General features: G+C 46.1%; 1 protein-coding gene across 1 annotated transcript in view; it reads left to right on the top strand.

Moving 5' to 3' along the window:
- Positions 1-12,637, top strand: part of SMG5 (SMG5 nonsense mediated mRNA decay factor) — a 397,003-nt gene that overhangs the window by 57,999 nt on the left and 326,367 nt on the right. The window contains exon 4 of the mRNA XM_078669528.1: positions 7,603-7,759. Coding sequence (XP_078525654.1) covers positions 7,603-7,759 — 157 coding nt within the window. The remainder of the gene's footprint in view (positions 1-7,602; positions 7,760-12,637) is intronic.

Below are 12,637 nucleotides of genomic sequence, written 5' to 3'. Positions count from 1 at the left end.
GTTTTGTAGATGTAAATGTCTTTGACAGTTGGCCTCGTCGACGGTAGCCTCGTCGACGGTAGTCTCATCGACGGTGGCCTCGTCGACGGTAGGCTCGTCGACGGTAGGCTCGTCGACGGTAGGCTCGTCGACGGTAGGCTCGTCGACGGTAGGCTCGTCGACGGTAGGCCTCGTCGACGGTAGGCCCCGTCGACGGTAGGCCCCGTCGACGGTAGGCCTCGTCGACGGTAGGCCTCGTCGACGGTGAGCTCTGTAGACGGTAGGCTCGTCCATAGACGGTGACCTCCATAGACAGTGAGCTCCGTAGACAGTGAGCTCCGTAGACGGTGAGAGCTCCGTAGGCGGTGAGAGCTCCGTAGACGGTGAGAGCTCCGTAGACGGTGAGAGCTCCGTAGACGGTGAGAGCTCCGTAGACGGTGAGAGCTCCGTAGACGGTGAGAGCTCCGTAGACGGTGAGAGCTCCGTAGACGGTGAGAGCTCCGTAGACGGTGAGAGCTCCGTAGACGGCGAGAGCTCCGTAGACGGCGAGAGCTCCGTAGACGGCGAGAGCTCCGTAGACGGCGAGAGCTCCGTAGACGGCGAGAGCTCCGTAGACGGCGAGAGCTCCGTAGACGGCGAGAGCTCCGTAGACGGCGAGAGCTCCGTAGACGGCGAGAGCTCCGTAGACGGCGAGAGCTCCGTAGACGGCGAGAGCTCCGTAGACGGCGAGAGCTCCGTAGACGGTGGGCTCTGTAGACTGAACTCCGTAGACGGTGGGCTCTGTAGACTGAACTCCGTAGACGGTGGGCTCTGTAGACTGAACTCCGTAGACGGTGGGCTCTGTAGACTGAACTCCGTAGACGGTGAGCTCTGTAGACTGAACTCCGTAGACGGTGAGCTCTGTAGACTGAACTCCGTAGACGGTGAGCTCTGTAGACTGAACTCCGTAGACGGTGAGCTCTGTAGACGGTGAGCTCTGTAGACGGTGAGCTCTGTAGACGGTGAGCTCTGTAGACGGTGAGCTTCGTCAATATTCAGCTTCGACGCCAGTTGACTTCGTTAACGGATGACCCTGTCAACTGTTGGATTCGTCGACGTTTGAGCCCGTTGATAGTTGGTTTCACACACTATTCACTTTTATGTACAGTGCTTTTGTAGACGATTTATTTCGTCGACGGCAGCTTTCTGCTACATCCACGTGATGGCGTGCTGGCCTTTTACTTCCGCCATTATTCTTCTTGGAGAATATTGGAGGTTTTCCCCTCCTTATGAAGAGAGCGGCGAATCGGTTTTCCCCTTTCCCCTCGTCCTGGGGAAACCACAGAGGCAAGTTCATTCACTTCCTATCATAGACTTTATTAGGAAGAAGGTTTTAAAGTCATGCATGGGCCAGACTCTGTGCCAGTGTTTTTTCCACGCCTTGACAAGACGTGTGAAGCTCGCCACTATTCACCTGCTTTTCTAGTCTCTCAGCCTACCCTGACTCAGTCATTACTCAGGCGGCTCAGCGATTATCTTGCAAGCCAGTGGGCAGGTATGCCGCCAGATGTGCTCTGACATGTTGGCGCTAGTAGAACGTATTCCAGAATCCTCCAAGCCTCACACTTTGAAGATCCTGCAGGAGGGAGAGAGAGAGAGAGTAGTGCATCAGAAATAATACACTGTGCAGCGTACATTGCGTGTACAGGTTTTCAACAGCTCGGAAGAGGGGCAGTCTGGCGAAGACATTTTTGCTTCAATGCTACGTCTTTCGCAAGGAGGTTCCAACTTCAATACTTCATTTGCCTTTTGATTGAAGATCCCTTCTGGCCAGCACACAGATACTGCCCACACCCTCTGGATATAGAATCGCAGCCTTTTCGTGGTGCCGAGCACGTAGATCCACGTCCTTTTTTCAAGGGAGTTCCATCCAGTATTGGCTCCTACAATCATAACCAACTGCGTTACTCAAATCAAACACAGTCACATGGGCAAAGTACCAACAGTTCCTACAATTCATCGTACGGCCGAGGCAACTCTTCTAAGAAACAATGGATTACCTTGAACCCACCTTTATTCCCTCCAAAAACGTCGGAGGTCTAATATCTCACTTTTATTCCAGTTGGTCAAAGGTGACAGAAGACCGTTGGGTTTTTAACATGCCCAAGGGCACGCTCTAGAATTTGTCAAATTTCCCTTTTTCTACACCTCCAAAGGGACCTCCACCTTTCTCATCTACGGGAGTCGTTTGCACAAGTGTCTATATGGATACAAACAGGGACCGTCGGAGTGGTTCCGAATCTCCAACAGCGGTAGGGTTTACTCTCAGTTCCTCCTCAACAAGCAAATCAGGAAAGTAGCGCATGATTTTAGATCTTTGCGCAAACTTTACCAATGTTGTACCTCAAAGTCCTAAGGTTCTTATGCCAGAACGACTTTATAACTACATTCAACCTCCAAGAGGTCTATTTTGATGTGCCAATTCTTCCTAAGCACAGGAAGTGGCTACGCTTTACAATAGGTACAAAACATTTTCAATTAAAGCCCTACCTTTTGGACTTAGGTCGGCTTCACGTGTCTTTACGTAGATCCTGGCACCAGTGGCACCCTATCTACGTCTGCAAGGCATACAAATTCATCATTACTGAGACAACTGTATAATAGGGGCTCGCTCTTATTTACAAGCAGTCCAGCACACCCAGACTTGTCAGTCACTGTTTCAAAACCTGGTTTTCAATAAATCATGACAAGTCCCAACTAGTACTAGCTCCGATATGAACGTTTCTCGGAGCATCAATCCGTACAAACCTAGCAAAGGTGTTTGTCTCACACGAACGACGGGCCTGCAGCTCCTACTTGGTGGTGCTTCTACAGATTACACATGAGAAAATTGCTAGAGGAGCTAGACAAAAGTCGTTGCACGTCTCCAGTTCAATCGAAGATCTCATTCTAATCACTCCTCGGATGCAAGAGGCCTTTCTTGTTTGGTGGGTCCAAGAAAGAAATTTGTAGAAGGTGTGTGCGTCTTTCAAGAAGCACCAAAATTACACAATCACTACAGACTCATCCCTCGAGGGTTGGGAAGCATGTCTTCAAGTGCTGAAAGTCAGCGGGAAATGGAACCCTCAACAAAAGGCTTGGCGCATCAATCTGCTAGAGCTAGGTGCCATCTTCTTAGCCCTCAAATCCTTTCGTGCAATCATTCAAGGGGCCACAGTATTGGTTCGCTCAGACAATACTTCAAGTATGCATTACTTAAGCATACAGGGAAGAACGAGGTTGGTTCTTCTATCTCATGAAGCCCAAGAGGTATGGGCTTGGGCGATACCACACAGGATCAATCTCTTGGCTGTTCATGTGCCGTGAGTTGCAAATGTGCTGGCGGACACCATCAGCAGGTCAACGGTGTCCAATAACGAATAGGAATTACATCAGCCAACAGCGGATCGAATCTTCCAGCAGTGGGGTCATCCCGATCTGGACCGCTTTGCGACCAAAAAGAACAGCAAATGCCTGTTTCTTTGCAAGCTGGCTTACCCACAGGGACTCGCAAGGGAAGACATTTTCGATAAACTGGTCTCAAATATATGCTTACGCCTTTCCTCCGATACTGTTGGTTCCGGGGGTTCTCCGGAAGATGAAAGAGCCGTGTCGCTTGATTCTCTTCGCCCCCAGGTGGCTTCGCCAATTCTGGTCCACCAAACTTCTTCTCCTCTCGGAGTGCGATCCGATACAGTTTCGACCAATACCGAATCTCCTCTCCATTCAGAATGGTCAGATGTGCCATCAGGATCCGGCTTCTCTAAAAATTTGTAGCTTGGCGTTCTGTGCACCTTGAATTAGATCATCTGAATATCTTGACGGATTGTAAGGAGGTACTGGCTTACGCGAAAGCACCTGCTAAAATAAAGACATACAGACTTTAATGGTAAAGAATCTGCATTGGTGTTAATCTGCTGGGGTTCACCCATTTCATGCAACGCTGGACCAGATATTACCTTTTTTTCTTGCACTTGGCAAGATCAGGCTTATCCCATGCATTGTTAAGGTCTTTTTGGCAGCCATTTCAAGGTAACGGCAGGATGGGTCCATCTCTCTTTACTCTTCAAAGAATACAACAGTTCTTTAAGGGACTATTCAGAATGTTTCCTCCTGTACGTCGTCCGCCTCCATCATGGCATTTTTAATGTATTTTTAGGGCAGCTCATGCGCCACCCATTTGAGCCAATTCACAGGGTGTATTTCATAATCCTAACATGGAACGTTTCTCTTTTGCTAGCATTAACTTCATCTAGAAGAGTCAGTGATGTTCAAGCTGTCACCGTCAATTCACCTTTCTGGCAATTCACGTCCAATTCTGTGGTGCTAATACAAACCCAAGGTTTATGCCTAAGGTGCCTACGTTTTTCCACCTGAACTAACCAGTCATCTTAAAGACGTTTTTTCCTAATCCGCATTCCCCTGCGGAGAGGGCATTACATACCCTTGACATCAGAAGGTGTTTTAAAATTCTGTTTGCAAATGACCTCTGCCATTCGCAAATCTGATCAAATGTTTATTGCCTATGGTAAGATAAGGCAAGGACAAGCAGTGTCTAAACCAACCATAGCTAGATGGATTTCTGCAGCTATTGACTTTTGCCATCTTCAAGCTGGAAGACCTTTACAGACAATTCCAAGAGCTCACTCTGCAAGAGCTGTTTCTTCCTCGACTGCTCTTTTCGCTGGAGTTCCTCGTCAGCAAATCTGCAGAGCAGCGACTTTGTCCAGCAGACATACTTTCACCAGGCATTATTGTTCAGATGCTGCCAGCGAGGCTGATACGTCAGTGGGTCAAGCGGTTCTACGTAAGCTTTTCAGATAAGATGAGCCTCTGTTTTTTCCCTCCTCCTCTGTACTGCTTTCCAGACGCTTATTCCATGCCTAAATTGGGTGCATTCTCATGTGCTTGCAAGTTTTTTCATGCATATATGAATGTTGGCATTTTATTATGTGAATGTATATACCTGCTATGTACAAACTTATGTTACAAAAAGCGTCTTCCGAGCATTATTTCGGTACTGCTATCTACTCTGATTCAGGCATGTGAATCTATGAAAGACACCCTAATACTGGAGAAGAACAATAGTTACTTACCTGTAATCTGTGGTTCTCCAGTATTGGTGTCTTTCATAGATTCACATGCAACCCGCCCACCTCCCCTCTGAGGCTCTTTAGGCTAGGATGTTTTTAGCTTCACTCCTGTGCGAGAAAATCTGAGAGCCTGAGCCTCTGGGGAGAACATTCTGGTGGGTGCTGTCGCCTGATTGGCTGTAGTTTGGACTATACAAAATGACTAGGATAGTCATGAGTGTGGAAGTTTTTTCTACTGTAGCTTGGGCTACTTTACTTCCTGGTTGGGAATTACTGTTTTTTCCAATGTTATTGTAGCATATTATTGCTTTTTTATATACCGTGGGACTCCCACTCCGACGACGGGGAATGATTCAGGCATGTGAATCTATGAAAGACACCAATACTGGAGAACCACAGATTACAGGTAAGTAACTATTGTTCTTCCCGAAGGTCATGTTTGGTCGCTCTGTTTTACAGGATTTTCAGGTCTGAACCATTCCACAGTCCCTAGGCCGGGGATGGTATTTCTTGGGTATCTGTTCAAAGGTAAGGAATCTGCAGCTAGATCTCTCTAGTTAATTTCCTTCGGTAACGCCTTATCTGGTAGAGACATGATCTAGCCGCCGATTACTTACCGACGCACCCATCCTCCGCACACCGCAGAATTGGGAGTTAAGTTTCGGAGATGTCCCCTTCAGGGCCCAAGCTGTTAATTTTTTAGCACACCATGGTGAGTCACTTCATAGCTTTGCGCTTCTGGCGTGGAAAGTCATGAAAAGTACTGACGTCAGCGAGCCGGAGTGGCGGCTATATTGACGACGTGGACATCAGAACAGCATTACGCGAAGTCGACCGACTCCACCTACCGGCGCACAGGAATGCCACGTAAAATCTTCAGGATCTAGCCTGCCGCCTGGAATTTCAAAGGTAAGGATTCTGTGGCTAGATCATGTCTCTATCAGATAACGCATTACCGAAGGTAAGTAACTTGTACATCTCTGTTTTTATTAATCTTAACTATCATCCCCAGCAATAAAGTGGGTCTGGGAACACATTTTGTCTTCAGCTTCTAGGTTATGAAATAATCACATGATTAGGATTTCCTTCTCCTATGTCTAACATATTCCATCCACTGTCAAAGAATCCTCATTATGTCAAAAGTTTTATTGTACTTAGTATTTATCTTGACAGTATGAAAGTAATTTGAAATACCAAGCAGCTCTCACCTACACAACTGTTGTCACAATCATGGCAGTTTCCAAGCACCTTGTAGTCCTAGTTGTAATTTGCTGCCACATATTGCAAAAATGCCCACAATCCTGGCTGTCAAAAGCCTGTTCGAAGGAAATTCAGCTACTGCTTCCTTTCTTCAAATTCCTCAAATTAATTATATTTGATGTAACCACATAAACAGTCCATCATAAGACACTACTTCTGGATTCTGACGCCAGACAAGATACTAAAGTCTGGTGTCTCTCTGGATAGCTTTGACATTTGAAATTTTTTCTCCTCTTGTTAATGCGTTTTTTCTGTCTTCCACGGTCTCCTGTATGGGTGGCGTGAAAGGGTCAAACTCTCTGTTCTCTTGTAGTGTTTGAGTAATAATGAACCTGTAATGAAAAGAGAAAAGTTACTTGACCGTATATCTAGATCCACACCATGCTAGTGATAAATAACCATTTTGACTTCCTGTTGAAGCTAACTCAATGAAGATCTCTGTAAAGATGTGTCTAATGGTCTCTGCAAGACATTGGGGTGTTCCTAAGGAGCCTGCCTGGCCAACTTAGGGTGTCAAATTATTCACTGAATCCTATACCTACTTAACAACATTGCCTTGTTATGCATTTTTAAATGATACATTCTAGTGGCCTAAAAGCTCCCAATTGTTTAAGCTAGGGCTTGATTCTAATTGATTTCAGTAAAGAATGTTTTCAGATCTTAATATGTGAAAGATATTACGTTTTTATCTTGAATGAAGGGTACCTAGTTAGAATTAAGTTATTTTTCTTTTTTGTGTAGAACACCTTACCTATGGCGTTTGGTTTTATGTTATTATTGCCCTGGGGTTACTTTACTTAGCTGTATGAGGTGGGAACTTTCTTACTTGTCTGTAATTGACACAAGATTATTATAAGCTCATCTGTTAGTGGTACACTTTACATAGTGAACCCTCCAAGTCTAGTTTTTTCCATGATTTCTTTTTGCTCTGAGAAAATGTGTAATTTTTGTCATTTTATCTTGTTCTTGTGGCTTAATCCCCTTATCACATATTGTACCAATTGGAGGTACTTGTAAAAAACAAAATTATAACCACATGCACTTCAATGAGAAACCTCTCTGAAATCCAGAAATGTGAAATCAAATACTTATGGTCACAGTGGGGGTATATCTCACGGCATTGAAAGGGGAGATCACAGTACTCACTTTTATTTCAGAATGCTTTGAAGTAAAGAAGGGCTTGTTCACAGTGCCTGCTCATCATGGCAAGAACTTCGCTCATTCATCTTTGTTTCTTTATTGCTCTTCACAGCACATCCACAGTCGCAGTGCCCTGGAGTGTGCCTATCGGACTCACCTGATTGCAGGCATTGGCTTCTACCAGCACCTACTACTCTACATTCAATCACATTACCAGTTGGAGCTACAGTGCTGCATTGATTGGACACATGTGACTGACCCACTTATAGGTTAGTGACTCATTAAAGATTCACAATTTGAGGTACCGTAATTTTTGCTACGGTCCATCTCACATTATTCTGTCTAGTTATTTCACCCCTTAACTAGAGCATAAGAGGAATCTTGTATATCTTCAATCCACTAGTCCCCATTTGGCAGAATTGGGGCTCCTCATTATGATGTAGTAATTTAAATTCATGGCTGGTACTAAGAAATCTCAATGTGTGTGAAATTAACAAAGTAAAGAAATTCACCGATTGTGTTAGCCATAAATTCATGTTCAAATGGTCGGTGACTTATTCAAATTCTTTAATTTTTTTCTTGTAGTTTTTAAAGCCATAAAATAAGTGTTCGACGAAAGCTTGCTAAAACTCAACTTATACTAATGATATTTTGTGAAATATCCTTAAAATGGTCTGCAAGGGCCCACACTACTACTTTATAGGCATTTAGATTTTCATGGGCAATTTACATTTTTGATTGTTGTAGTGTATGCCTCTTGTCTCACCTTTCCTTTATTCTTGAAGTTTATTATTTACATTTGGTCGTAAAACAAGGGATGGGTCTTTAGGAAGTCCATTTCTGTTGTAGTTGGCAATTTGTTTCATTTTCATAGTTTTTACTTGGTCTGAAAAAAGTAGGGAATGGGTGTGAAAGCCCCATACAACTTGGCAATGTAAATAGGATTCAGTTTGGTACTAGAATGTCAAACTCTTAACCCCATCACTGCTAGGCCTTTTCCCCTCCTGTGCTTAGCCTTTTTTTGGCGATTTGGGGTAGTGCGCGCTTAGGCCCCAGTAATGTTTTGACCACATAAGGTATCGACGCCAAATTTGCGTCCTTTTCTTCCAACATGATGTGCATTCTAAAGGTGCCCAGGATTTGTGGGTTCCTTTGGAGAAGTCCCAGAAATTAAGCAAAATACAGTAACATTTTTGTTTTTTTCAGAAAAATGGGAAAAACGGGCTGCAAATGAAAGCCTCTGGGTTTTTCCCTGCAAATGTTATCAAAAAAGGGTTTGTGGGGCTGAAATCTCCATTTTCTCAGCTTTTAGGGCCAAAAACTCAGGTGCCCCCTTCCCAAAAAACAAGATAGTTTTGCTAAAGGTAATATATAAGTCTCCACCGTACCATTTGGGCCTTTTCCTGTTGCAGCCACTATGCCTACCCACGCAAGTGAGGTACCATTTTTATCGGGAGACCTGGGGGAACGCTGGGCGGGAGGAAATTTGTGTGAGCCCAGTGATGCCACGCTTTCACACACAGAAATATGTGAAAAATCTGATTTTTTTCAACTAAAATTGAGGTTTGCAAGGGATTCTGGGTAAAGGAACGTTGGAGGATCCACGCAAGCCATACCTCCTTGGAAGCCCCCGGGTGTCTACTTTTCAGAAATGTGTTGGTTTGGTAGGTTTTCCTAGATGGCCGTCTAGCACGGGGCCAAAAACCCAGGTAACTCCCCTTGCAAAAGCTGGTGGTTTTGACATGCCTAGCTTGGCTCCGGTCTCTGCCCCCTCCCTGATGCTACCTAGTCTCCTGCTCCCTGCTCCCTGTCCCTACCCCTGCCCCCGCCCCCCTCTCGTCTGCTCGTCACTCCCTGGCAGTGTCAGCCGAGGGCGCCGGAAGACACATCCACCCCCCACCCCCAGGGCTGCTGGTAATTAGGCTGAGAGCCCGGGGAGCACGGCCAGGGCTGGAGGGGTGAGAGCGCACGGAGCACAGTGGTGACATGACTCGGCGCTGGGACTAGACCTCCCATATGCCATCTCTAAGGACCCTGCTATTCAAGCCTTGCGCGCTGTTTTATCCCACGTGCCAATGTTCCGGCTGCTGTCTTCGACCTTTAGATGCTGCTGTGAACAATCAGGCCGGGCTTTGGATCACATTCAACACCCAAACTGGAGCCGCTGTACTGGGAGGCATTTAAAAAGCGCACGTGGACAGCAAGAAACTTGCACTCATAACATTGTGTCTTGTGATTTTATAATTGCCTGAAAAGTGCTGGACACACAAGGAATTCTGCAGCAGGGGCTTCTTCAAACATTTGTGTGTGTGTGCGTTTTACTTAATTCCGTACCTGTGTAAATGTAAGTTTCTCAGTTGCTATTGTACCTGCATCACTTGTGGGTGAGATATAAGCATCCAGTGTGCTATAGCTGCTGTGCGTTTCTGTGAAGGATGCTTTAATTTCTACTGTCTTGTCCATGATGCAGCACTGCTAAGGCTTATGCAGCGCTATTAGAAGTACAGCAGTGTTGGTCAGTGGGGCTGATAACAGCTTCCTATACTCCCCACCACATTGCTTTCTGAGGAGGAAGAGGGGTGACGAAGACTTGCCCACCCCCCTTCCTCCATTGGGAGCATCTTCTCTCACACAGACGCGTGATCTTATCACACACATCCTTACTGCAGACAGAAAGGCGCTGCCCTGTAAAGAGCCCAATTTGTTACTTTATTCAGAGGGAGTGAGCGCCAGAGAGCTACAGACAATAACATGCATTAAAATTCAATAGGTCTTGCCTTTTAGTAAGTTAAAGCCATTTGCTTTGCTATACGATACCATTAGCAAAGCAAATGGCTTTAACTTAACCAAAGGCGAGACCTGTTGCATTTCCAATGCTTGTTTTCTTCAAGGCAGCATATTACTAGTCTCTCTCGTAACCTATTTCCCATTTTCTCGTGCTCCAGCGCTGCCAGGTCATACAAATGGCAATAGCGCTATGCAAATATGATCGCTCTTCTGCAAATAAAAAAAATCAAAAGTAAAAAAGTGTCATTTTTAGCACCAAGAGCTTGAGACCGACTGCGTTGCAAATGATTGTTTTAAATGTTTTGCACTGCGGCAGGCATTTTTAAAGCTTTTAGTCAGCTCTTCAGTGTAAGGGATGTTTGGGGTGTGATAGGACAAGAAGTAGGCGGAGCCACTGTTCGTTAAAGAGAGGCTTTATTACTTTTTCTTGTTTTTGCCTTCTATTTATTAATACGAATCTCTATTCCTCTTGTACTCCACTTGAGTCTCTCCAAGATGCCAAGGTATCTTCACTTTTCTTCTCCTCGCCTCCTCTTCTTCTGTCTTCCCTCTGCTTTGCCCTCGGGAAAAGTAGACAGGCATGTGGCGGTTAAAAACCCTTAACAACACACTAGTAGCCCTTCACCAAACACCACTGTGTTTTCTCATAACAACCAGGTCGGTGTGTTCTTTCACCCTATTTTACTACTCCCAGAGGTGGTAGGTTGGGTCTGTGGGAGTGTCTAAGGTAGGGAAAGGTTATAGGTGGTTTTCCCCCTTTTTAGCCTTGTTGGTCTCTCCTCCCCAGTGTGTCTCTTCTAGGACCCTGCCCACTAACAGAATACAAAATTAGCTAGCTATCGAGCCAAGAATTTTCACTTCTATTAAGGACACGTAGGCGAGGATTATGCTTCTCTTTTATTGCTACACACAGCAGCCAATGAAATTTAGTATTGTATATCAAAAAACATTTCCCATGATTCACACAACACATCACATCCTGTCATAGCCGATAAGAGCCAGTCAATACCGGATATCCTCCTCTTTCTTTGCTTCGAACAGTAAAAGTCCATGAAATAACTCAAGTCCAACAATAACATCCTCCAACGTGGAAGAAGCATCCAACCGGAAAGAAAACTCTTCTCTACAGGAAGCATATTTACATCACATATTTCACATCCCCATCCTGAAGTCGCACAGGAAGTATCTCCGTTTTACGGTGGGATCGCAGCACTATCAGTTTGCGGTCCTTCCGTTTGGGCTTACTACTGCGCCTCGAGTCTTCACCAAGGTGATGGCAGTGGTGGCGGTGCATCTCAGAAGGTCAGGGATTCCTGTATTCCCTTATTTGGACGACTGGCTGATCAAAGCAGAGTCGTCAGAGAGAGTGCTCCATCATCTGCGAGAGACAACCCAGTTGTTGTACAGGTTGGGTTTTTCGATAAATGTACCCAAGTCTCACCTGGTGCCCTCCCAGCGCAACCTGTTCATAGGTGCTGTACTGGACACAACTGTATGTCGTGCATTCCCTCCTCCTCAAAGGATTTGCGACATACTGGAAATGATTCCTTTATTTTACAATGGAGTGGTCGTTCCAGTCCTGAAGGTCCTTCGCCTGCTCGGTCTGATGGCTTCATGCATTCTGTTGGTCAACCATGCACGCTGGCACATGAGGGCACTCCAGTGGTGCCTCCGCAGGCAGTGGTATCAGCACAACGGAGATCTCAGGGAGTCAGTGAGGATCTCCAGAGAAGCTGCGGTGGATCTTTCTTGGTGGGGCGTGGAAGGCAACCTGTCTCAGGGGAAGCCTTTTCAGTTGCCTCCTCCGGTGGCCACAGTGATAACGGATGCATCCACTCTAGGATGGGGTGCTCATCTGGGGGATCTGGAGGTCAAGGGTCTTTGGTCTCTAGAGGAAAGGTTGCTTCACATCAACCTTCTGGAATTGCGGGTGATACGTTTGGCGCTCAAGGCCTTCCTCCCTTCCCTTCGCGGTCGTTCGGTCCAGGTCCTTACGGACAACACGACCGCGATGTGGTACATCAACAAACGGGGAGGAGTGGGGTCGCAGTGTTTCTGCAGAGAGGTTCTGCGTCTCTGGTCCATCAGATTTGTCTGATGGCAAATCATCTGGCCGGAGTTCTGAACGTGCGTGCAGACAGTCTCAGTTGGCAGTTTTCGTCCGACCACGAGTGGAGGCTTCACCCGGAGGTGGCTCGTCACGTCTTTCGGACGTGGGGGACTCCTCAGGTGGACCTGTTTGACACTCGCGAGAATGCTCACTGCCTGTCATTCTGCAGTCTCCAGTATCCGTTGCAAGGAGCCTTGGGGGACGCGTTTCAGTTGAGTTAGGTAAATCAACTCCTTTACGCGTTTCCTCC

Source organism: Lissotriton helveticus, chromosome 12, assembly GCF_964261635.1.
Source record: "Lissotriton helveticus chromosome 12, aLisHel1.1, whole genome shotgun sequence".
In the NCBI taxonomy this organism is placed as follows: domain Eukaryota; kingdom Metazoa; phylum Chordata; class Amphibia; order Caudata; family Salamandridae; genus Lissotriton; species Lissotriton helveticus.
This window is presented reverse-complemented; position numbering and strand designations above follow the sequence as displayed.